The sequence below is a fragment of the Dasypus novemcinctus genome, chromosome 17 (assembly GCF_030445035.2).
Source record: "Dasypus novemcinctus isolate mDasNov1 chromosome 17, mDasNov1.1.hap2, whole genome shotgun sequence".
Taxonomy (NCBI): Eukaryota; Metazoa; Chordata; class Mammalia; order Cingulata; family Dasypodidae; genus Dasypus; species Dasypus novemcinctus.
Window position 1 is genome coordinate 30684106 of NC_080689.1, and position 24437 is coordinate 30708542.

Consider the following 24437-nt stretch of genomic DNA (forward strand, 5'->3'; position numbering starts at 1 on the left):
AGGTGTATGCCCTATCAGTTGGGCCAACTCTGCTTCCCACTCTCCTTCTCTTCTCTTATAAGCACACTGGTCATTGGATTTATGGGCCCACCCAAATCCAGGATGACCTCTCAAGTGCCTTAATTACTGCTGCCAAGTTCACATTCACACGTTGCGGGTGGGTATAACTTTTGGGGACCACCATTCAACCCACTAGACCATCTTAGAGGCAAGAAGGTGATGTAGGACTTCATCAGACTTGCCTTTTCAGGCTGTGACCCTTCCTACCCCTTCCCTTCCTCTTCTTTTCCCTCTCCTTTTGCAAATTGGCTGATTTTTCAGGGCTAGAAGGCAGGATTTCAGGTTGAAGCAGAACTCTCTGTCATGCCCCAGCTAAGAATTTTGTTCTCTGACCCCTGTGAAATACCAGCCTCAGGCAATCCCCCTGTTCTTTGTCACGCACCTTGGTCAGTGACTTATGGCCCTGGCCCAACCCCTGTCTGTTTGCACATTTGGACCTGGACTCTGATCTCCTGGACCCAACCTGCTAAACCTGTTTTCAACCAAGCTGGAAGACTCAGGGAACCTGCTTCTTCCCCTGGGGCCTGGGTTTGGCTTAATCCTTAGAGAAGACCGGCCTGGGCTCTGCCCTGATGGTGACAGGGAAGAGGATATTTCCAGCCTAGATCTTTCTCCCAAGCTCTAGGCCTACTCATCCAACTGTTTCTTGAAGAGCTCTATCTGGATGTTTCCAAAGGCACCTTGAATACAACATGCCCAACACTGAACCCTTCTATTAGCATCTACCATTTCACTCCCCAGCATGCCTCTCCCCTTGTATTCTTTACTCACTGAATCACACCCTCTCCACCCAAGTTGCCCATAAGCCTGGGCACCACCCTCTCTCTCCATATGTCCCCCAAATCACCAGATCTTAGCCCGCTCCTAAATCCCACTCAAACCTATCTACTTCTTTCACATTCCACTGTCTCCACCATAGACCAGGCCATCACCCCTTCTCACAACTTCCTGACTGATCTTCTGGCCTCTCTCCCCTCTCCAATCCACTATCTGTGCTGCAGCCTGAGTCATCCCTAAGAACCCTCCCTGTTAGTGACTTTCAATACTGCCCAGCACCCCTTAGGATTCTTTTTCCTGACCCAAGGCCCTATACTTGATTAGCCTTCAAATCCACAGTACTCTGTAGGCTAAAAAATAGAAACACTGGGTCAATTAGTTGGCCCATTGGACATAAGGGGCTCGTCCAATGTTGAGATTACTATTCCCTTTTCCTCCAGCTGGAGTCAACATTGTCCCTAGAGAAGGAACTTCGATGTGGGTGAAACCAAATGACTGAGCTAACTCTCTTTTGATGGCATGAGGGAACCATGGAACTGGACACTACACATGCCCCCGAACCAGGACCTTCTGGGATTGGTCCTGGATTTCATGTTTTTAGCACAGGGGATTGATGGAAGGAGAAGCTCCATGACAGGAGAAGCTGCGAAATTCCCGACTCTGCTTTCCTTTTCCACAGGGCCCCTTCACTTTGATTCGTGCTATCACATGCATACTTTCCTCCTGGGTATATTCCTTTGCCTTTAAAACCCAGACCTTCCTTAGAATAGTGGAGATAGGCTGGCCTTTTCCAAGGGAATTCTTCTAAGTAATGAAATAATAAAAGAAAAAAAGAAGAAAACAAATCATAGAAAAACACAAACAAGACAGAGTCTCTTATCCAGAGCCTGGCCTGTCTGGTTTCAGATTAATTACATTCTAGACCCCCAGGCTCCTTTCCTGGGTTCAATTTTACAAAGCTCCCAGGCTGACGCTTTGTGGCCAGCACCATTTTATTTTTTCACATATAAAAACTCCATCCCTAATTTATGACAAAGCCAAATCTCCATCCAAATCTCTAGCTTTCCTGCAGCCACCACTCCTTTACAACTGAGTGGTGGGACCCTGGAGATTGACCAATGTACATCCTGGCCCTTCAGGTGTGGCTTTTTAGTCACAACAGTCATGTGAAGGGCATTGTACTTATGGGAGGGCTGGGTTTGCCCTGGGGTTTCTGGCATGGGTAGAAGAGAGAGAAGGGAACTTATGAGTATGAAGCTCTTAGCATGTGCCATACGCTTTGTATATTTAATTTTTACCACAAACCTTTGTGGTAGGTATCAATCACTAGTCATTTTGTAGAGCTTGAGGCTCAGGAGGGTTTAGCAACTTGCTCAAGGTCTTATAGCTAAAGAGCCAAGTCAGGAGGGAAGTTGGGCTGTTTGATGGCAAGTATGCAATCTAAACTATGGGGTCTAAGAAGGAACGGGAGTCTTTGCAGACTTTTCCACCTTTCTTTGCCCTCTTAAAGGGTTTCTTCCAATCTACAAACATTTCCTGAACGCTCTTATGCATGTGCCCCTCTGTTTGGTATTAGAAGTAAAAATTCCATAGATGAAGTTGTTACATTCAACTCTGCACCTGGTTCTCTAACTGAACTGAGTCTCGACTGGTCTGAACCTGGGCATGATTAAGTTATGATTAGGGCTTTGATTGGGCCACGTTATGTAGGGTGTTGATCTGTGAGTCCCCAAGGGGTAGGAACTCACAGAAAAAAGGCATGGCAAAGGACAGAGTTGAGGGTTTTAGATGTTGGAGTTTCGGTATTGGAGTTTGATGCTGAAGTCTTAAGCTGGAGCCCCAGGAAGTAAGCTCACAGAGGAAACAGAAGCCAGCCCCAGGAAGAGAGGAGCCATGAGCCCAGGAAGAAGCAAGCCCTGGGAAGAAAGGAACCTTGAACCCAGAGAGAAGCAAGACCCTGGAAGAGAGGAACCCAGGAAGCCTGAACCCTCACAGATTTCGGCAGCCATCTTGCTCCAACATGTGAAAATAGACTTTGGTGATGGACGTAACTTATGCTTTTTATGTAAGCTCTTACCCCAAATAAATACCCTTTATAAAAACCAAAATAAATAATAAATAATAAATAAATAAATTAACAAACTGAGTCATCATTTCTTGACTACTGAGCATTATATTACAAAGAAGACACAGGGCCAGGAGCTGGAAGTGGAAGAGGCTAAATCCATGGAATCTAGAGGAAGGAAAGGGCTCCAGGGCCTGCCACCTTTAAACTCCCCCTCCGGGCCTTGGAGGCTTTCTTGGGGTCGTAGATAAAGCTGTTCCTAAGAGGAGGTGGGTGTGGGTGTGAATGTAGGGGATTCTTGCCACCTTGCCCACATTTATTGTGGTTAATACAGTCATCACAAACACCTGGTAAGGAGTGCAAAGCAGAGGAAATGAAACAGGCAGACAAGGAACTAAGAAAAATACAGAAATATTTTGAAGGGGGAGAGATTGCTCACTTATTTATTATTTATTTAGTTTTTAATGGGAAAGCACCTTTAAGCCATTTGGGGTTTGTAACCCATTCTTCTCCATCTCCTGAACTTTATGGTTTCCAGGTGGCCTTTTCACCTGTAGAAAGGCTGCAGGGTTCAGAGAATTCTAGGCCACAGGAAAGGACCAAGCTATAATCCCAATACTGCTGCCAGTTTATTACATGACTGTAGGCAAATTACCCAATCTATTTACGTGTCAGCTCAGAAATGGAGAGAGTGATATCTGTTACTACACAATATGATTTTGATGGGCTTTTCAATAAAAGGATTATGATAAACATCAGGTAATGTGCATAACTGAACACTTTTACTTCTGTGGATTAGAAGAGCTGACACAGGTTTACAATTTGACGCATGGTCTAAAACCCTTGGGGATCTGAGACTTTCGGATGTTAAAACAAATGCAACTGACACATGTTATTTGCATAGTTCTCTATGCTCCACAGTTTACAAAGTATTTTCAAATATCACTGCAGCTGATCCTCAAGCCACTTGTCTCTATTTTATACTTTTTTTTTTGGAGGTACTGGGGATTAAACCCAGGACCTCGTACACAGGAGGCAGGCACTCAACCACTGAGCTACATCTGCTCCCAAAGTCTCTATTTTATTTATTTATTTATTTTTAATTTATCTCCCCTTCCCCCTTCCTCCCCCCAGTTGTCTGCTCTCTGTGTCCATTCACTGTATGTTCTTCTGTGACCGTTTCTATCCTTATCAGTGGTACCAGGGATCTGTGTTTCTTTTTTTGTTGTTGTTGCGTCATCTTGTTGTGTCAGCTCGCAGTGTGAGGGGCGCTATTCTTGGGCAGGCTGCACTTTCTGTTGTGCTGGGCGGCTCTCCTTATAGGTTGCACTGCTTGCACATGGGGCTCCCCTACACGGGGGACACCCCTGCGTGGCACAGCACTCCTTGCACGCATCAGCACTGCGCGTGGGCCAGCTCCACACGGGTCAAGGAGGCCCGGGGTTTGAACCGTGCACCTCCCATGTGGTAGATAGATGCCCTATCCATTGGGCCAAGTCTGCTTCCCAGTCTCTATTTTATATATGAGGAAATTCGGGTCACACAGTCAATGCAATCCATGCAATCGGGCAAAGGTGCTTTTTATATTTTTTACTTTGCCTCAGCTATCAAGAAAATTATTTTTTTTTCACCTCAATAATTTGTGGTAACTATTGCAAATGCCAGCCAACCAAAACACAAACTTCTTTTTTTCCCCGAGGAACACGTCCCACCTCAGCACAGACCTCAGACCCAAAGTCAGCAACACAGAGCTGTACATCTTGCCAGAAACTCCAAACAACCCACAACAGTATGGACTCATCTTCGAGTTTATTATACAACAATGTCTGGGACTCGTTTGGAATGGATTGGCTTATCTAAAGAAGGTTGTTTGGGCTCCTTTGGTGGATAGCCAGCCAAGATTCAACCCTATCTGGTTTTTTGTTTCTGTGGATATGAAAACCGTGAGAACAGGGGTTGTCTAGAGAATCGGCATGGGAAGATACAACCATTTGGAAGTTTTAGGCGTGTCACCAGTTACTGTCCATCAGCAGCAAGCTGCCGGATACCTACTTCTCAGTCGGTGGGCAGAAGTGAGGCTGAACTGTCGGGCTGCTCCCCTGTGGACAGGGGAAGCCTTATCAGGCTTCTCGCAGCAGGGGAACTCCGTTTATGGGGCCCTCTCTTGAGGCAAGGCCTCCAGGTGAGGAGGAATGGGTTCTCTTCAGCCTGGTTCTGGCTGAATAGACCTGTCAATGCAGTTAGGGTGGACTTGTAAGTTAGCGTTTCTTGCCCTCGGGCTTGGTCTAAGTTGGAAGCACCTGGGATCTTCCTGGCACCAGGGCCGGCCGGGCTCCTAGACCTGGCCTTACCTTCACCACTTGGAAGGCGCCCTCCTGCGTGCACTTATTTGCATCCAAGTGTTTGCCCTGAGACAGAAGCTCATGCCGGAGGTCACACTCGCATCGGGACACAGATGCTAGGGCTCACCTGGGCCAGAAGCAGGGAAGGGGAACCTGTCTTGGGGTGGGCAGGTGGTGGGTACCCTGGAAAGGGCGGCAGGCGCTCCGGAGAGACGGAGCCCCGACCCCCACCCCAACTCTCTAACAGTCCGGATTCCGCATTTACGGGTCCGAGCCTCCGCTTCGGCCAGGACTCTGGCCCTAGGACCCCCACTTCTTCCAAGCACCCCTCCGCTCTCTTGCCTGCCGGCCCCGCAGCGCCCCGGCCTCCGCAGGCTTCCCCCCCCCCCCCGGCCCGGCCCACTCGGCGTTGCTAGCCCGGCGCTGGGGGCGGGCACCTGCCCCCACCCCTCGCCGTCCCCTCCCCTTCATTTCCCCCTCCCCTCGTTCCCTCCCTCCCCTCCCCCCCGCGGCGAGGCAGCGGCGGCGACCGAGGCTGAGGCGGCGGCGGCGGCGGCGGCGGCGGGCGGGGCTCGGCTCGGGCTCCGCGGGCGGGCGGGCGGACATGGCGGCCAACATGTACCGGGTCGGAGGTAGGAAGGCTCGGCCCGACCCGGCCAGTCTGGGAACGGGCTCCGGGAGTGAGGGGGTTGGGGCGAGTTCACCCTAATCGCCGGGAGCCTCGGGCGCCGGGGCTGAGGGCGCAGGGGGCGGGGGCGCCGGGGCCGCAGAGGGGGCCGGGGCTCCCCACCCCCACCCACCTCCTCTTCCCCCCCCCCCTCCCGTGACCCACAAGGGGTAGGGGGCCCCCAACACCCCACCCTCCTAGATTTTTAGGGCCAGGCCTCTCCTTGGGGCTATGAATGATCTGAAACATCCCCTCCACCCCCACCCCCAGGAAACCCTCCTGGGGATAGGGGCCATGGAGCCCCTGAACAGGGTGGCCTCTTCTTCGTGTGGCTTCGAGGCAGTGGGGGTTGGAGGATGGAGGACATGCCCTCCACACCTTCTCCCCTTCAGTGGGAGTGGGGGGCTATGGGGACCCCGCCAGAGGCAGAACTGGACAGGCCTGTCTGCAGGGGCAGGGCCTTGCACCTTTCCTACTTCACTCCCCCTTTCATTTGGCTAGTCCCCCCCCAAGAGTGGGCCCGCTTAGTAGGGCCAGGGAACTGCAGCCCGAGGTGGGGAGTTGAGTTCTGCCTGGACGTTTGCTCTGCTGTCTGCCTCCTTCCCAGCCTTCTGCAGAAGAGAGAAATAAGGTCAAACAAACTTTCTCCCTACTCACGACGCCCTCCTCCCTCTTTCCTGGTAAAATAATAATTCAGATAAGTGGCGTGTTTGTGTGTGAGACTTGCTCTTCCTTCTCTGCATTAGTTGAGCCTCCTGATGGAGGGTGGTGGGAATGGCCTGGCTAAATGAGGCCACTTTGCAGAAGAGAAATGGGATAAAGCCACTAAGACAGACAGCAACAATGCAGCCCAACCTCATAAATAAGCACACAGTGGGAACTTTCCAGTGAGCTTATTTAAATGTGAGGAAAAGCCACACTTGAAAATTTTTACCCTTTTTGTTGAAAGCCTGCAGTGATTTGTTTTTTTTTAATAAAACCCTAAGAGCTTCTGGATTAAATATGGTAGCAGGATAGAGGAGATTCTGATGTCACATCCAGAGCTCTCTGCTTCTCTGAAACAGACCCCCTCCTTCCCTTTCTTTCCCCTTTTACCAGGTGGAGCCGTGGGAAAAGTTTGTCAATGTACTTCCTCTTACCTGCTCTTCTCACCTGATTGATGGTTTTAAAAGTTGGTGATTGAAATGTACATGGGGCTGCTAAACCTTTCACGACTCTGAATTTGTCTTAGGTCAACAGTTTTATGTGAGACACATACTGCAGGGCAAATTGAATTGGAGGGAAAAGATGTGGAAGCAGTTATAGGATGGAAGACTCATGTTTAGGGAGCCCTGACTACTCAGTGATGAGCGTGAGAGGTGTCTCTTTCGTTGTTATTAAAGAAATGATGTATGCAGTACAAAGTCTAGGAAAATTTGATAAAAACAGTAATTGAAATGAAAATTCCAGGAGAATAAGGGCCTGTGGTCATTAGGCACGTGAGACGATATATTAGGGTTTCTTTACTAAGTTTACTTGTACCAGTGAAAGAATTAGGTGCCTAATTTTGAATGTGAATTGCCTGCTAAAGGAAGTCATAGATTGACAAATGTGAACTTTCCATTTGAAAGATTAAACTCTTTACTTCCTTTAATTACAGATTATGTCTACTTTGAGAATTCCTCCAGCAACCCATACCTAATCAGAAGGATAGAAGAACTCAATAAGGTATATACTGAGTGTTGTTTATACTAATATTGAAAAATATTTGTTTTCCATTGAAGGTAATTGGTTAAAGGGCAAAAGACCTGATTTTATGTTCAGTCCCATGCTTTTTGAAAGTAGAGTTTTCAGATTAGAGAGCTATGCAGGATTATGAGTATTATTTTACTTCTTTATAATTATCCATTTTTCTCTGATATTAAATATTGTTATTGGATATATATTTAAAATCTTCACCTTTCTTTAAATTGCTCACAGCTTTTCAAAGAGCAGGTCATCCTGTAACTCAGGTAGTTCCCTTTTATACTTATAGGAACAAGTTGTATTTTTCCCTTTTTTCTGGGAATTACTTTTTTCTTCTTCCAGCTTAGATGGAGGAACCAGTATTGCAGTGAAGGGAATTTGTAAAATTCTAGGTTTTTGGTATAATGTAAAGTGGCTTTTTACCTTAGGCCCTAGTAAAATTAAACTTTTACATTGAGATTGTCTCTGATTGTAGGTGTCCAGGACTTCAGAAGCACTGTGACTGTAGTAAATTGGCTTTTATAATGGAGACACTCAAAAGCAGTCATAAACTACATGGACCATAGATTTCTAGTGATGCTTTGGTTTCCTCCAGTCCATTTTAAGGGTTGCGTGGCTTATGAGAATCATAGTGTTACAATCTTTGGGGCTGTCTAGCTAATATCTTCCCTCAAAAATAACAACTGAGGGTTGGTCCCAGGAAACCAGGCCAGGCCTGGGTCATTCTTGGTTTAAAGAGCCTTGAAATTGTTGGTTTGCTTCTGGGAATATCCCCAGGGACATTGCATTTTAAAAATTCACACCACCTTGAGCAGAATGGCCCCAGTTTGCGGGTGGGAACTGTCAGGGTGTAATTTTGATTTACTTCTTTTTTCTCACTATTGACGTAAGGCATATGACACCTGTAAACTGCCTACTAGATTAGTTTATTTAGAAACTTAATTCGGATTCAAAAGAAATGTTGACCCATAAGACCCTAAACTTCCTGGCTGTGCCCTGGCCCTCACTTACTCTACTGTTGCTCCTCTCTGCTTCTTCTGTCCTAGACACAGGGGGCTCTTGGCTGTTTCTCACATGTACCTGCTTTAGGACCCTTAGTTCTTACCAGACCCCTGTATCTTGCTCTTTGTTTCAATATCATCTATATCATCTTCAAATATGGTAATTTATTGCGTTTGCTTTCACTGTCTGTCTTCTGGCACTAGACTGTAAGCTTTCTGTGTATAATGATCCTTCTGTTTTGTTCACTGAGGTATTCTAGGTGCCTTAGAATAGTGGCTGGCATACAGTTAGGCATACAGTACATTTTTGTTGAATTAATGAATTTCTCAAATGTCTGATGTTAATATGTGTGGACCTGCTACATGCCAGGCATTTTTAGACACTGGGGATGCAAAGGTGAACAAAACGGGTCTGACAGAGAAGACAGACATCAGCCACATAATCCCACAAATAAGAGTAAATTTGCAGCTGTGCTAGGTTTACAAACATCAGGGCATGGTGCTATGAAAGCATATTATCTGGGGATTCTCATTTGTTACTTCTTTTGAGCCTTATAATAACCTAAGCCTTTAAGATAGATAAATCATGGATTGTTGTCCAGAGGCACACGTGGTTAAATGACTGGGTTGCACATCTAGCTTGAACCTACTTTTTCATTATCTTGCCATTCACTTCACAAATGCCGCTCCATCCCCCTATCTTCACCTCCCCTCGGCCGCCTTTCAGCAGAGACATTAATATTGATGGGCCTTCGGGACCCGGGATAACGGAACTGTGAGAAGTGGGATTCTCTGTAATTTCAGAAAATTGCAGTTTAGGTGGATGAAGTGTTGGTAAACAAGAACTGAGATTGACTTGTTAAACACTAAATATTTATAGAGGGCCTTTATTTATGAAGGGATATGAACAAGACATCTCATTTTAAATAATTCATTAAATAGACGCTTATCGAGCACTTTTTATGTACCAGGTTTACGCTGGGCTTAGAGATGCAACAGGTGAGCGAGATGGACATGTTCTCTGGCCACATAGGGTCCACGTTAATGAGGGAGACACGGCAGGCGTGAAAAACATGAAATGTACAGGAGATTAGTCACAGACTAACACACGTCTCTTAGTTGATATAGAGTAGGAAAGAACTTCAAGGACATGGAAGTAGGCCTAAAGCATGAGAAAAAGGTGGCCTTGGGAGGAGAGCCACTTGTAAGAGTGCTCTAGGTTCAGGCCCTGGGAAGATGGGAGACGAAGCTGGCGAAGTTAACGTTATTGGGGTCAAGAATACTTGGGCAGAGTGGATGTAGCTCAGTGGTTGAGTGCCTGCCTCCCATATATGAGGTCCTGGGTTTAATTACTGATACCCTGTAAAAAAAAAAAAAAAGGAATATTTGATATTTTCTAATTAATAAGCCAGGGGAAGAAGGAACATTGACTCGTTTTACTAACTCTCCTCTAAATAGAATGCTTTTTTAAATAAAATTCATGGGATAAGTTGTCAATTACCATTTTTATAGAAAATTCAAATTTACAAGCTGGTCCCTTGCTTAAAAAAAAATCCTATTTATAATGTTACATGCTCAGTTGGAAGCAGCACTACAGGTGATTTTTTTCCCCTAAATTAGTAATTTTTTTTTTCTTTTAAGTTTCCCCCCTCAATGTTCTGGGAATTTTTAGATGCAAAATGAAATAAACTGTGGATGAACACAGTTCAGTATTGTTTATCTCACACTTCCTTTCCTCTCCCATCGTTTGTACTAAGTTATGGTGATGCTGATCTGTTGGAAGAAGAATAAAAGGTTAAAATATAAAATAACTTGTAGATAAATTGGCATGTTATTTGTTATTGATTGGTTATACCTACTAGATTTTTTTTTTGAGGGGGAGAGATATGTTTTATGCAATTTAGCTATATCTTAGCATTCCATTTATTTTATGATTACCCTTCCAACTTGCTTTTGTGTTTACTGTTTTAATTGTATTTTGGGGACAGAAACATTGGGATGTGTTGAGACTAGTAGGGTCAGAAATTAGGAAAGGAATTCCCCTCTTTCTATTTGTTCTTTCATCTGAGCACAACATAGACTTTCTGAAATGGAAAGTTATTTATTTATTTAAAATAAAGTATTTTCTAAGTCTGGGATAGAAACAGTTGAGCATGAGGTTGGCTGAAATGACTTTAGAGTAGAAGAAAAGCCCTTATTGCTAGAGGATATTTTAGTAAATGTTTGACACATTAGAGATTTAAGAAGCTGCAACTAAATGGAGAAAAAACACAGGAAACAAACTGATGTACATTCTGGGTTCTTCTTTACACATGCCCAAGCTTTTCTCATCTCATCTCATCTTTGTCCATTCCTTCCTTTTTCTAGACTTCTTTGTCCCCCAGGCTTCACCTATTGAACTTCTTTCCTTTCCTCCTGGCCTACTTAGGATTTTCCACCCCCTTTCCTTCTCCATGAACCGTTTTCTGCCCTTATCGCAGCAGTTTGTGTTTCCTTCTTCAGTGCATGAGAAAAGGAGTTTGTAGGGGAAGGAGAGTAGTAAAGGAAAATAAGGCTGGAAATACTGCGAAAAGTCAAGAATGCTAGTTTTATCTTTATCATTTAATGGGGAATTAGTGAAGGTTTTTAATCAGGTAAGAGACAAAAATTACAGCTGGGCTTAGGAGGGTTGGAGAGGAGATGACACGTAAACAAGGCATCTTTGCTATGGGGAAGCTCCACGTGGGCAGGCACCTTGAGGCCTCAGTGCTTGCCGTTTAGTAAGGTATCAAAAGACATTTGGCAGGGAAATGGATGTGGCTCAGGCCGTTGGGCCTCCGTCTACCATGTGGGAGGTCTGGGGTTTGATTCCTGGGGCCTCCTAGTGAAGGCAAGCTGGCCCTTGCGGTGACTGCCCAGGTGGAGAGCTAGCGCAGCAAGATGACGCAGCAAGAAAAGACACAGAGGAGAGACAGTGAGGGCGCAGCAGACCAGGGAGCTGAGGTGGTGTAAGAGATTGAGCACCTGTCTCCCACTCTGGCGGGGGTGGGGTGGGGTGGGGGTGGGGGTGGGGGGAGGGAGGGTCGGGGGAGGGGAGGGGGTGTCGTGGTCCCAGGATCGGTTCCGGTGCCGCCTAAAGAGAGGACAAGCAGACACAGAAAAACGTGCAGTAAATGGACACAGAGCGCAGACAACGGGGTGGGGTGGGGTGCGGGGGAAGATAAATAAATGAATAAATCTTTAAAAAAAAAAAAAAAGACATATGAGAGTTGAAAGAAAACCTGGATTTTTTTTTTCTTTTATATGTACCAGCTGTGTAACCTTGGTCTTTGGAGCAGATGAAGGATATATGGTGAAGGACTTCTAATATTTTCAATATGTCTCAGACTGCTATTTTTGTAAAATACACATGCAAAAAGTAGAAAAATAATATTTTAAAAGGGCTTATAATTTTTTATTACTAATTTTGTTAGTTGCTATAAAACAATTGCTCTCAATCTTTTTACTTATTTTGTTACACTCCAATAATAATTGTATATTGGCACTGAACCATGGATAATTATTTGAGTAGCTGAGTAATGTTCAAGGTATTGTGTGTGTGTATGCATGTACTTTGTAGAGGGAATGAAGAGGATTACTATAGTTGTAAACTACCCAATAGCCAAGTGTGCGCATGGTCCAGAAGAGAATATTTATTTTGAATAAGCCCTACCATAAGCAGGTTTTAAAAAAGAACTAACTTTGTAGAGCCATCCCTGTTAGAGGACCTCATTGTGAGGCAGAAAAAAATATGCGTTAAAACTTGTGCTTTGGATTTTTAACATGAATTTTTCTCAAATAGACAAAAATAATAAAGAGCTTATAGTTCAAGCTATTGTTAGCTATTATTTGCATGGAAATATTGACCTATTCATTTAGCACATTGCTTGATCATTAATTCTGGAGCATGTATTTGATCACAATATTATGAAAGATAGAAATACTTTGGCTAGGATTTAATATGATTTCAGTTTTAAGGGGAAGTATTTTTACAGGACTATTTCTCTGAAATACTGCCGCTGTACTTCATTGTAAAATTGACTAAACAAGTTTACTGTAGCAGATATAAATAATATATGTACTCATTTCTATTTGATGCATCTTTAAGCTCAGAGAAATTCTAAAATATGTTCTCAAATTTGTTAGAAAATGGAAATCACAATGGCATTTTTAAAAAAATTTCTCTTCCCCTTCCACCCCCCACCCCCCATTGTCTGCTCGTGTCCATTCACTGTGTGTTCTTCTGTGTCCGCTTGCATTCTCAGCAGCACCGTGAATCCGTGTCTCTTTTGTTGCATCATCTTGCTAAGTCAGCTCTCCGTGTGTGCGGCGCCACTCCCGGGCAGACTGGAATTTCTTTCGCGCTGGGCGACTCTCCTTACGGGGCACACTCCTTGCGCGTGGAGCTCCCCTACACGGGGGACACCACTGTGTGGCGTGCCACTCCTTGCGTGCAACAGCACTGTGTATGGGCCAGCTCACCACACAGGTCAGGAGGCACTAGGTTTGAACCCTGGGCCTCCCATGTGGTAGGCGGATGTTCTATCCATTGAGCCAAATCTGCTTCCCCACAATAGCATTTTTTTTAATTTTAAAAGATTTATTTATTTATTTATACCCCCCTTACGGCTTGCTCCTTTTCTTTTGCTATCTCTTCTCTGTGTCCATTTGCTGCGCGTTTTTTTCCCCCTGTATCTGCTTGTCTCTCTTATGTTGCATCATCTTGCTGCGCCAGCTCTCCGCGGTGCATGGGCCAGCTTTGCCTTCACAAGGAGGCCCTGGGATGCAAACCCAGAGCCTCCCATTTGGTAGCCCAACTAATTGAGCCACAGCCCCTTCCCCCCGAAACTAGCATTTTATAATCTGTGTGGTTTTAGGAGGAGCTTTGTACTGGATGATTGACTTTCTGGGAACTCAGAATTTACAGAATATAGGAGAGTAAAGGAGTATGGACCCCAGCTGCAGTAAATTACAACCTACCTGAATATTGATTATACTCTAGATTGTCATCAAAAAGAAACGAGCCTCAGTTTTTGTAACTCAAGATTTTTAATACTTTCACATGTGAAGCTAAACTAAATACTGTAAATACTTAGAATATTGGCCATTCTGGCTTCATAAACTCCTTTGGGCTGGAAAGTGCTCTTCCAAGTCGTGTTGTTCATTCTGTGTAATGGTTGCTCTGCACCTATAGAGTTTTATCAGAGGAAGATGGGGATGTTTAAGAGTGGACGGGGGAAAGCAGATTTGGCTCAACTGATAGAGCATCCACCTACCATATGGGAAGTCCAGGATTCAAACCCAGGGCCTCCTGACCCGTGTGGTGAGCTGGCCCATGCGCAGTGCTGATGTGCACAAGGAGTGCCGTGCCACGCAGGGGTGCTCCCTGCGTAGAGGACCCCCATGTGTAAGGAGTGTGCCCTGCATGGAGAGCCGCCCCGCACGAAAAAAGTGCAGCCTGCCTAGGAAAGTGCCGCACACATGGAGAGATGACACAGCAAGATGACACAACAAAAAGAGACACAGATTCCTGGTGCTGCTGACAAGAACGCAAGCAGATACAGAAGAACATACAGCAAATGGGCAGAGAGAACAGACAATGGGAGGTGGCAGGGGGAAGGGGAGAGAAATAAACAAAAAATAAATCTTTAAAAAAAAACAATGAGGGGGCTGGATAGTTGTACTCTTAGCCTGTGCTTCTGGGAATGGATTTGGAGGAGATTAGATTAAATATCTTAAATAAATTATGTTGTTTTTAAATTTTCTTAAGGCTCATCAGAGTTAACTATGATTGGATTTAATCATTAAAGTGGTCTTATCACTTTAGTTTACTTGATGCCAATTTGTTATTTTATGTTTGATGTTCTGGTTTACTTGGAACCTGAACAAGTGTTGTTCAGCCTTATTTGAGTTTTTTAGTTCTCTAGTTATCCTACAGTTGTGGTTGGTACAGTGTAAAAGAGAGATATTATAATTGAGCTGCATCTGGTTTTGTTTTGTAAAGTATTTGACTCTAATATTCAGTACAGATGACATTTATTTTTCTTATTTCTTAGACTGCAAGTGGCAATGTGGAAGCAAAAGTAGTGTGCTTTTATAGAAGACGAGATATTTCCAACACGCTTATAATGCTTGCGGACAAGCATGCTAGTAAGTTAATTGTCTTTTTCTTGGGTTAAAAAAATGTTTATGTCTTTGAAAATATATTCTATGATGTGAGGAAAAATATTTATAGTTACCTATAGGGATTTTGCGTTCTCATTTGTCTTCCTCATAGTTTAGATGGTAATAATTTTTTTTTGGTACTTGGTTTTAGCTTTTTAAAATATTTTTTATAAAATTTTTACTTTTTTTAAGCTGGCGTCATATGTTTACTAGTTAGTCAAAATGGTGAAATAGAAATCTTTGCAAGCAGTCTTTAGTGAGAAATAGGGACAGTTGAAATAGAAATCTTTGCAAGCAGTCTTTAATGAGAAATAGGGACAATGTTTTGCCATCCCCCATTTTCAGTGGTAGTTTGTTGAGGGTACACCTATGAGGAAATTTATACTTGAGATATTTTAGAGAACATGGTTTTCTACCTCGAAAACAACTGGATAATATTTAGATCTCTTAATTCTGATTGATTGTTATATGTTTGTTGTATTATGTATATGTGAAAATAAAAGTTTGCCAGGAAAGGAAGTGAAAATTGATATGTAGATATGGAGAATTCTTGTAGATAGCTACCTTTGGTGCTTCTTTATAGTTTAATCTCTAGAGTGTTTTTTTCTCCCACCAGTCAACAGCTTTCACTTAATTTTAGCCCCATGGATTTTTCAAAACAACAAACACTCCTAAAAAAAGGAAGTGATTTAAATTATAAGAAACATTTTGTGTGATCCGTGTATCTTTAAAAAAAAAAAATTAAAAGAATAAAAACAAAAACAAATAGTAAGGAACAAAGCAGTCATGGAATATAAGTACTTTATTTCATTTTACTCTTAGATTAAAAAATACATATTGTGGTAACATGACAGTTTCTGATTTAACTATTTTTAAGTGCACTATTCAGTGGTATTAATTACATTCACAATATTCAGCTACCATCACCACCATTATTACCAAAAATTTTCATCACTCCAAACAGAAATTCTGTACCTAAGTCATAACTCCCTTTTCTCAGCTTTCCCTAGCCTCTGGTAACCTCTAATTCATTTTCTGCCTCTATGAATTTGCTTTAACTACATATTTCATATAGGGGCAATAATAAAATATTTGTCCTTTTGTGTCTGGCTCATTTCACTAAGCATAATGTCTTCATGGTTCATCTGTATTGTATGTATCAGAACTTCTTTTTTTTTTTCCAGCTGAGTAATATTTCATTGTATGTCTATATACCACATTTTGTTTATTCATTCATATGTTGGTGGTTGATGGGTTGTTTCTATGTTTTGGCTATGGTGAATGGTGGTTCTCTCTCTCTCCATTGCAGTCCAAGTATCTTGAGTCCCTGCTTTCAATTCTTTTAGGTATATACATCTAGGAGTGAAATTGCTGGGTAATAGGGTAGCTCTGCTTTTAACTTTTTTTAGGAGCGGCCAAATTGTCTTTCCTTGTGCTGCCCTATTTTACATCCCCTCCCCCACAAGAGTGTACAAGGATTCTAATTACTCTGTAGACTGCCAACACTTGCTGTTTTCCGTTTTTTCCCAATATAGCCATTATCGTGAGTGTGCAGTGGTATCTCATTGCAGTTTCAATTTGCCTTTCTCTAATGGCTAATGATATTAAGCACCTTTTCATTTACTTATTGGCCATTTGTATATTTTCAAGAAAGGTAGATTTAAGTCCTTAACCCATGTTTTAAAAAACTTTATTTTGAGATAACTTCAAACTTACAGAATGGTTGCAAAAATATTATAAAATCAGATACAGAGAACTCTAATATACCTACTACCCAGGTACCAGATTTACAGATTTATCTTTTAACATTTTGCCACATTGGTTTTTTTTATCATGCTAACCATCTCTGTTTTCTAAACATTTAAGAGTATGTTACATAAATCATTCTCCTTGAACCCTTATACTTCCATGTACCTTTCTTAAGAACAATGATATTCATTTATGTAACCTCATTAAACTGTTGTATTAAGTTCAAGAAATTTAATATATTAAGTATACAGTCTATATTTCAGTTTTTTCAATTGTCCCAATATTGCCCTTTGTTTTTATTGTGGAAACATATATACAGCATAATATCCCTTGTCAGCTATTCCCAAGTGTACAGTTCAGTGGGATTAATCACTTTCACAGTGCTATGCCATCCTTACACTATCCATTACTGAAACTTCTCCATAACTCTCCATTCCCCCTTCTTCCTGGCCCTGGAAAGCTCTGATATACTTTGTGTCTATGTATTTCCAAATCCTAGATATTTCATGTAAGTGGAATCATACAATATCTGTTCTTTTGTATTTGGCTTATTTCATTCAACATGTCTTCAAGGTTCATTCATGTTGTCGCATGTATCAGAATGTCATTCCTTTTTATAGCTAAATTGTATGTATATACTACAGTTTGTCCATTCATCTGTTGATGGACATTTGGGTTGCTTCCATGTTTTGGCTATTGTGAATAATGCTGCTGTGAACATTGGTGTACAAGTATCTGTTGGAGTCTCTGCTTTCCAGAAGTGGGATTGCTGGGTCATATGGTAGCTCTGTGTTTATCTTCTTCCTGAGGAATGACCAAATCATTTTCCACAGTAACTGCACCATTTTACATTCCCACCAACAATGTACAATAGGCTTTCTATTTTTCTACATCCTTGCTGGCATTTGTTATTTTTTTTTTTTTTTTTAAGATTCATTTTATTTATTTATTCCCCCCATACTTGTTTTGCACTTGCTGTCTGCTCTCTGTGTCTCTTCATTGTGTGCTCTCTGTCTGCTTGTCCTCTTTTCAGGAAGCACCAGGAACTGAACCTGGCACCTCCCATGTGGGAGGGAGGCGCCCAATTGCTTGAGCCACTTCCATTCCCTGCTTGTTATGTCTCTCATTGTGTTTCCTTGTTTTGTCTCCTCATTGTGTCATCTCGTTGCACCATCTTTTTGCATCAGCTTGCCACGCCAGTCCATCGCATCAGATTGCTATCTTGCTCATCTGCTTTAGGAAGCACTGGGAATGGAACCTGGGACCTCCCATGTGGTAGGTTTGTGCCCAACTGCCTATGCCATATTCTTTTCCCTTTCTGTTTCTTTAATGGCCATTGTGATGGATGTGAAATGGTATCACTATGTGGTTTTGATTTGCATTTCCCTAATGGCAAATGATGTTGAGTGTGTTTTTATGTGCTTTTGGTCATTTGTGTATTTTCTTTGGTGAAATCAATGTAATCCTTTTTTTTCTATTTTGTTTTTTGTTTTTTTTGTTGTTGCAATCCTTTTAAGATACTGTTGGGTTCAGTTTACTAGAATTTTGTTGAAGATTTTTGCAACTATATTCATACAGGGTGTTGGTCTCTAATATTCTTCTCTTGTGATATCTTTATCTGGCCTTGATATTAGAGTAATTGGGCCTCATGGAATGAGTTAAGATGTTGTCCTTCCTCTTCAATTTTTTGGAACAGTTTGAAAAGGATTGGTCTTAATTCTTTGAAAGTTTTGTAAAATTCACCTTGTATATGGGAAACAGGCACTCAACCACCGAACTATATCTGTTCCCCAATGAAAGTTGTTTTTTTCATTTCTGATTTTTGTTATTTGCATCCTTTCTCTTTTTACTTTGTAAGTCTAGCTAAAGGTTTGTTAATTTTATTGATCTTTTCAGAATAACTATTAGTTTTGATTCTCTATACTGTTTTTCTATTCTCTGTTTCATTTGTCTCTGTTCTTGTCTTTATTATTTCATTCTTTCTACTCACTTTTGTTTTAGTTGATCTTTTTTCCTCTAGTTTGTCCAGGTGGTGAGGTTTACAGTTACAAATTTACCTCTGAGCTGCATTTTCAGTATTCTGTAGGTTTTGGTATGTTGTGTTTTAATTTTTATTTGTCTCAAGATATTTCCTACTTTCCCTTATTATTTCTTTTTTCTCATTGGTAAGAGTGCATTATTTAATTTTCACAGATTGTGAATTTTTCCGTTCTCTCTCTTACTGATTTCTAGCTTCATTCCACTGTGTTCAGAGAAGTTACTTTGTATGATTTCAGTCTTTTAAAATTGAGAAATCATTGTTTAATCTTACGGAAACTCCCTTGTATGTGTAGGATACGTTGGTTCTCCCTCATTGTTTTTAGATTCTCTGTTTTTAGCATTTGACAATATGATTATAATGCGTTTTGGTGTGTGTCTATTTGTGTTTATCCTGTTTTAGTAAATTGAGCTTCTTGGATATCTATTTCATGTCTTTTCATTAAAGTTGGGAAGTTTTCAGCCATTAATTCTTCAAAGTGTACATTCAGTAAGTCTCACTTTCATCACAGAATTATGCAATCAATTGCCTCAGTAAATTTTTGATCATTTTCCTCAGTCCAAAAGAAAAAATCTCATACTCCCTATTATTGATCATTAGCATTGATATAGTACCTTCTTTGACATTGATGCATGAATATTACAATATTGATGTCAACTTCAGTTCATAAATTACATTAATTGTATTTTTCTCTTGCATCACTACATTTTTATTTTGTAATGGTGACATAATTTGCTCTAGTTCTCAGAAGAATATTCTTGTGTTTGTACTGTTAACCACAATCCTCATCTACTACCAGGTTTACTATGTTACGCAGTCCCTAGATTACTCTCTAGCTTTCTTTCAGTTGACATTTATATCCCTAACTACCCCTTTCAGCTACAATACGTTTATAAATCAGCTGTGTTAGTTATACTCACTGTAATGTGTTACCATCAACTCTATCCATTTTCACACTTTTACAGTAAGGCTAATTAAAACTTCTACATACATTAAGTATCAGTACCCCTTTTCAGCCCTTATCCTACCCCCTGGTAACTTATACTCCAGATTTTAACTCGATGTGTTTATTCTTCATATTTAGTTCATATTAGTGAAACTATACAATATTTGTCCTTTTGTGTCCAGCTTATTTCTTTCAGCATAATATCTTCAAGGTTCATCCATGTTGTCATATGTATTTTTTCTTACCACATAGTTTTCTATCATACGTATATAGAACATTTTGTTTATCTGTTTTTTGGTTGATGGACTCTTGGGTTGTTTGCATCTTTGGACAATTGTGAATAATGCCCCTATGAACATTGTTTTGCAAATGTCTGTATCCCTGTTTTCAGTTTTTCTGGCTATATTCAGAAATATATGTAGAGGGATTGCTGGATCATATGGTGACTCTATATTTAGCTTCCTAAGGAATTGCCAAACTGTCTTCCACAAGTGGCTGCACCATTACATTCCCACCAACAGTGAAGGAGTGTTTCTATTTCTTCATGTCCTCTCCAGCACTTGTTATTTTCTGTTTTTTAAAATAATGGTCATTCTATGAGATGTGAGATGATACCTCATAATAGTTTTGATTTGCATTTCCCTAATAGCTTGTAAAATTGAACATTTTTCTTGTTCTTTTTGGTCATTTGTATTTTCTCTTTGGAAAAATGTCTATTTAAGTCCTTTGCCCATGGGTTTGCTTGCCCTTTTATCGTTAAGTTGTATGATCTCTTTATATAGCGTGGAAATCAAACCCTTACCAGATATATGATTTTCAAATATTTTCTCCCATCGAGTAGGCTGCCTTTTCACCTTCTTGACAAAGTCCTTTGAAGCCCAAAAGCTTAAGATTGTGGAGGCCACATTTGTCTACTTTTTTCTTTCATTGCTCATGCTTTGGGTGTAAGGTTTAAGAAACCATCAACTACCACCAGGTCTTGAAGATGTATACCTACATTTTCTTCCAGAAGTTATATGGTTGTATCTTTTTTATTTAGGTCCTTGATCCATTTTGAATTAATTTTTGTGTAAAGTATGAGATAGGGATCCTTTGTATTTTGGATATGGCTATCCAGTTCTCCTAGCACCATTTGTTGAATAGACTTTCTGGCCCAACTGGGTGGGTTTGACAGTCTTATCAAAAATCACATGACCATCGGGAAACGGACTTTGGCCCAGTGGTTAGGGCGTCCGTCTACCATATGGGAGGTCCGCAGTTCAAACCCCGGGCCTCCTTGACCCGTGTGGAGCTAGCCATGCGCAGTGCTGATGCGCGCAAGGAGTGCCATGCCACGCAAGGGTGTCCCCCGCATGGGGGAGCCCCACGCACAAGGAGTGCGCCCGTGAGGAAAAGCCGCCCAGGGTGAAAAGAAAGAGCAGGCCTGCCCAGGAATGGCGCCGCCCACACTTCCCGTGCCGCTGACGACAACAGAAGCGGACAAAGAAACAAGACGCAGCAAATAGACACCAAGAACAGACAACCAGGGGAGGGGGGGAAATTAAATAAATAAATAAATCTTTAAAAAAAAAAATCACATGACCATAGATGTGAGGGTCTGTTTTTTTTTTTTCTTTGTATTTTATCATTTTATTAAGGGTCTGTTTTTGAATCATCAGTTCCGTTCCATTGGTGTATGTATCTATTTTTATGCCATTACTATGCTGTTTTTACCACTGTAGATGGCTAACTCACATCAGATACCATATAATTCACCCCTGTAAAGTATACATTTCTGTGGTTTATAGTATAGTCACAAAGTTGTGCAACAATCTGTATTATTTAATTCCAAGTTATTTTCATTATTCACAAAAGAAACCCCTACCCCTTAGTAGTCACTGCCCATTACCTCTCCCCTCACCCTCTGGCAAGCACTAATCTACTTTCTGTGTCTATGGATTTGCCTTTTCTAGACATTTCCTATAAATCAAATCATACAATATGTATCCTTTTCTGCCTGACTTTTGCTTAGCATAATATTTGCAAGATTCATCCATGTTGTATGTATCAACAGATATTTTATTCCTTTTTATGGCTGAATAATATTCTACTGTATGTATGTGTCACTTTGTATTTATTCATTTGTCAGTTGATAGATACTTGCATTGTTTCTGCTTGCTGGGTATTAAGAATAATGTTTCTCTGAACAGTCATGTACAAGTTTTTTTGTTCACATTCTTAAATCTCTAAATAGGGTTTTTAAACTTTTTTTTGTTCCACGGACCTCTTTGCCAGTCAGGTGAAATGAATACTATTGTAATTTATTTATTGCATACATTCAAAAGTGAAGGAAATGCTAGATTTCAGTTAGAGATCAGAGAAAATAAAGATAATAAGTTGATCTTTTTCAATTCAAGCTCATGGACCCCATACAATCTTTCCACAGACACCTGGTTAAGAACCCCTGCTCTAAATCTATATGAATGTATTCTGTATATCTTTGCAAAATTTTGTTAAAGACTCCAGGTCATTTGCTCTGTAGAGTTTCTTTCACTATGGATTTTTTTTTTTTAAGATTTCTTTCTTTCTTTCTTTCTTTCTCTCGCCTTCCCCCCCCCCCCCCCAGTTGTCCATTTTCTGTGTCCATTTGCTGTGTCCTTCTTGTCCCTTCTGTTGTTGTCAGCGGCATGGGAATCTGTGCTTCTCCCTGTCTCGCCATCTTGCTGTGTCAGCTCTCCGCGTGCGCGGCGCCACTCCTGGGCAGGCTGCACTCTCCCTCGCGCTAGGCGGCTCTCCCTATGTAGTGCACTCCTTGAGCGTGGGGCTCCCCTACTTGGGGGACACCCCTGCGTGGCACGGCACTCCTTGCGCACATCAGCACTGCACCGTGGGCCAGCCCCACATGGGTCAAGGAGGCCTGGGGCCTGAACCACGGACCTCCCATGTGGTAGATGGACGCCCTAACCACTGGGCCAAGTCCGACCCCCTCACTATGGATTTTGTTGTTCGTGTTCCTGTGGATTTAAAAATTTTTTTGTCATGATTCTCTGTAATTGATAGATCTGTTTCTAGAGCTTGGTCAGATTCAGGTTTTTATTTTGGGGGTATATGCAAGATTCCTTTATTGGTAGTATTGTGCTCTTCTGTCAAGAGGTCCATAATGTTTCCTACCCTTCTCTTAATATTTTATTTTGAGTTAGCTTTTGTTTTACAGAAAAGTTATTGAAAATAGTACAAAAAATGTGTATACCCATCATCTAGATACCCCAAATGTTCACATTTTATTAATACTATAATTTGTTCTATTGTTATTTTTAGGCTGTTACTATTATTATTATTAGAACCACTTTAGAGTAAGTTGCAGGCCTGTTTCTCCTACCCCCTAAATATTCTGATTGTGCATCTTGTAAAAACAAATATATCCTCAGGATGATGAACAAAATGATCAGATTAACAGTGTTATAGTATTAATATCTAAATTATTGACTTAATTCAGATTTTGCTACTTGTCCTACCTATGCCCTTTAGAAGCAGAAAAAAATATTGGCTCTCTTTTTTGTGATGTTTTCTGTCATTGGTTGTTTGATCATTGTCTTAATTCTTTAGTTCATTAAAGTTGCAAAAATATGTTTTTAATTTATTTTTTAAAGGTTTAGTTATCCCCCCACCTCATTGTTTGCGCTTGCTGTCTGCTCTCTGTGTCTGCTCTTCTCTTTAGGAGGCACTGGGAACTGAACCTGGAACCTCCCATGTGGAGAGAGGTGCTCAATTGCTTGAGCCATCTCAGCTCCCTGCTTTGTTGTGCCTCTCATTGTCTTTCCTCTTTGTGTCATCTTGTTATATCATCTTATTGCATCATCTTGCAGTGCCTGCCTGTCATGCCAGCTTACTGTCTTGCTTGTCTTCTCCAGGAGGCACCAGGAACCTGGGACCTCCCATATGGTAGGTGGGAGCTCAGTTGCTGGAGCCACATTCACTTCCCCTCTTCTTAATTTTTTCTCTTCATTTATTCACAAGAATATTTCTACAAAGAAATAATTCTCTCTGTAAATTATCTGGTTACATTTAGCAATTCAGATCTTATAGGAAAGGCAGATGAAATGCTTGCCCGTTCCCCACCCCACCACCCCCTGATCCCTTAATTTACCAGTTTTTTCTTTTTTTTTTTTAAAGATTTATTTTTTATTTATTTCTCTCCCCTTCCTCCCCCCCCCCCAGTTGTCTGCTGTCTGTGTCCATTTGCTGTGTGTTCTTCTCTGTCCACTTGTATTCTTATCTGCGGCACTCGGAATCTGTGACTCGTTTTGTTGTGTCACCTTGCTGCGTCAGCTCTCCATGTATGTAGCGCCCTTCCTGGGTAGGCTGCACTTCTTCTGTGCTGGGCGACTCTCCTTACGGGGTGTACTCCTTGTGCGTGTGGCTCCCCTTTGCAGGGGACACCCCTGTGTGGCATGGCACTCCTTGTGCACATCAGCACTGTGCATGGGCCAGCTCATTACACGGGTCAGGAGGCCCTCGGTTTGAACCTTGGACCTCCCATGTGGTAAGCGGATGCCCTATCCCTTGGGTCAAATCTGCTTCCCAGTTTTAAAATCAAAAATAATGAGATGTGTTCCCTGGAGTCCTTCAAAGGTGTTATCGGTTCATTTCTTTTTGAATTTTGTTATGAACTCATGGAGGTTTGGACATATTTAATATTTATCTAATTATTATCCTTATTGATACCTAACTTGCTCCATCTTCAGCTAGTGGGGCTTATTTAGGTTGACTCTTGAGTCCTTTTCAAACCATCCCAGTAGTTTTTGTTAATTTTTCTGCTTTCTAATATGAAAAGATGTTCTAGGCTCGTTGTTTCCATTTTTTGTCTCATTCCTGGTGTACATGTAGCCTTGTTCCTTTTCTTGG

General features: G+C 41.7%; 1 protein-coding gene across 10 annotated transcripts in view; it reads left to right on the forward strand.

Annotated features, from left to right (window-relative positions):
* Window positions 1-5776: 5776 nt before the first annotated feature.
* The window catches only part of MTA3 (metastasis associated 1 family member 3), a 217856-nt gene continuing 199195 nt past the window's right edge, over window positions 5777-24437 (forward strand). For 4 of the 10 annotated variants that reach the window (XM_058278468.2, XM_071208792.1, XM_058278472.2 and 1 more), the window contains exons 1-3: window positions 5793-5876; window positions 7551-7618; window positions 14712-14805. In XM_058278468.2, the coding sequence (XP_058134451.1) occupies window positions 5849-5876; window positions 7551-7618; window positions 14712-14805 (190 nt within the window). In that variant the 5' untranslated portion in view covers window positions 5793-5848. Of the gene's footprint in view, window positions 5877-6515; window positions 6592-7550; window positions 7619-14711; window positions 14806-24437 lie in introns of those variants that run through there. The other 6 variants (XM_071208790.1, XM_071208791.1, XM_058278471.2 and 3 more) reach the window with 5 other exon arrangements.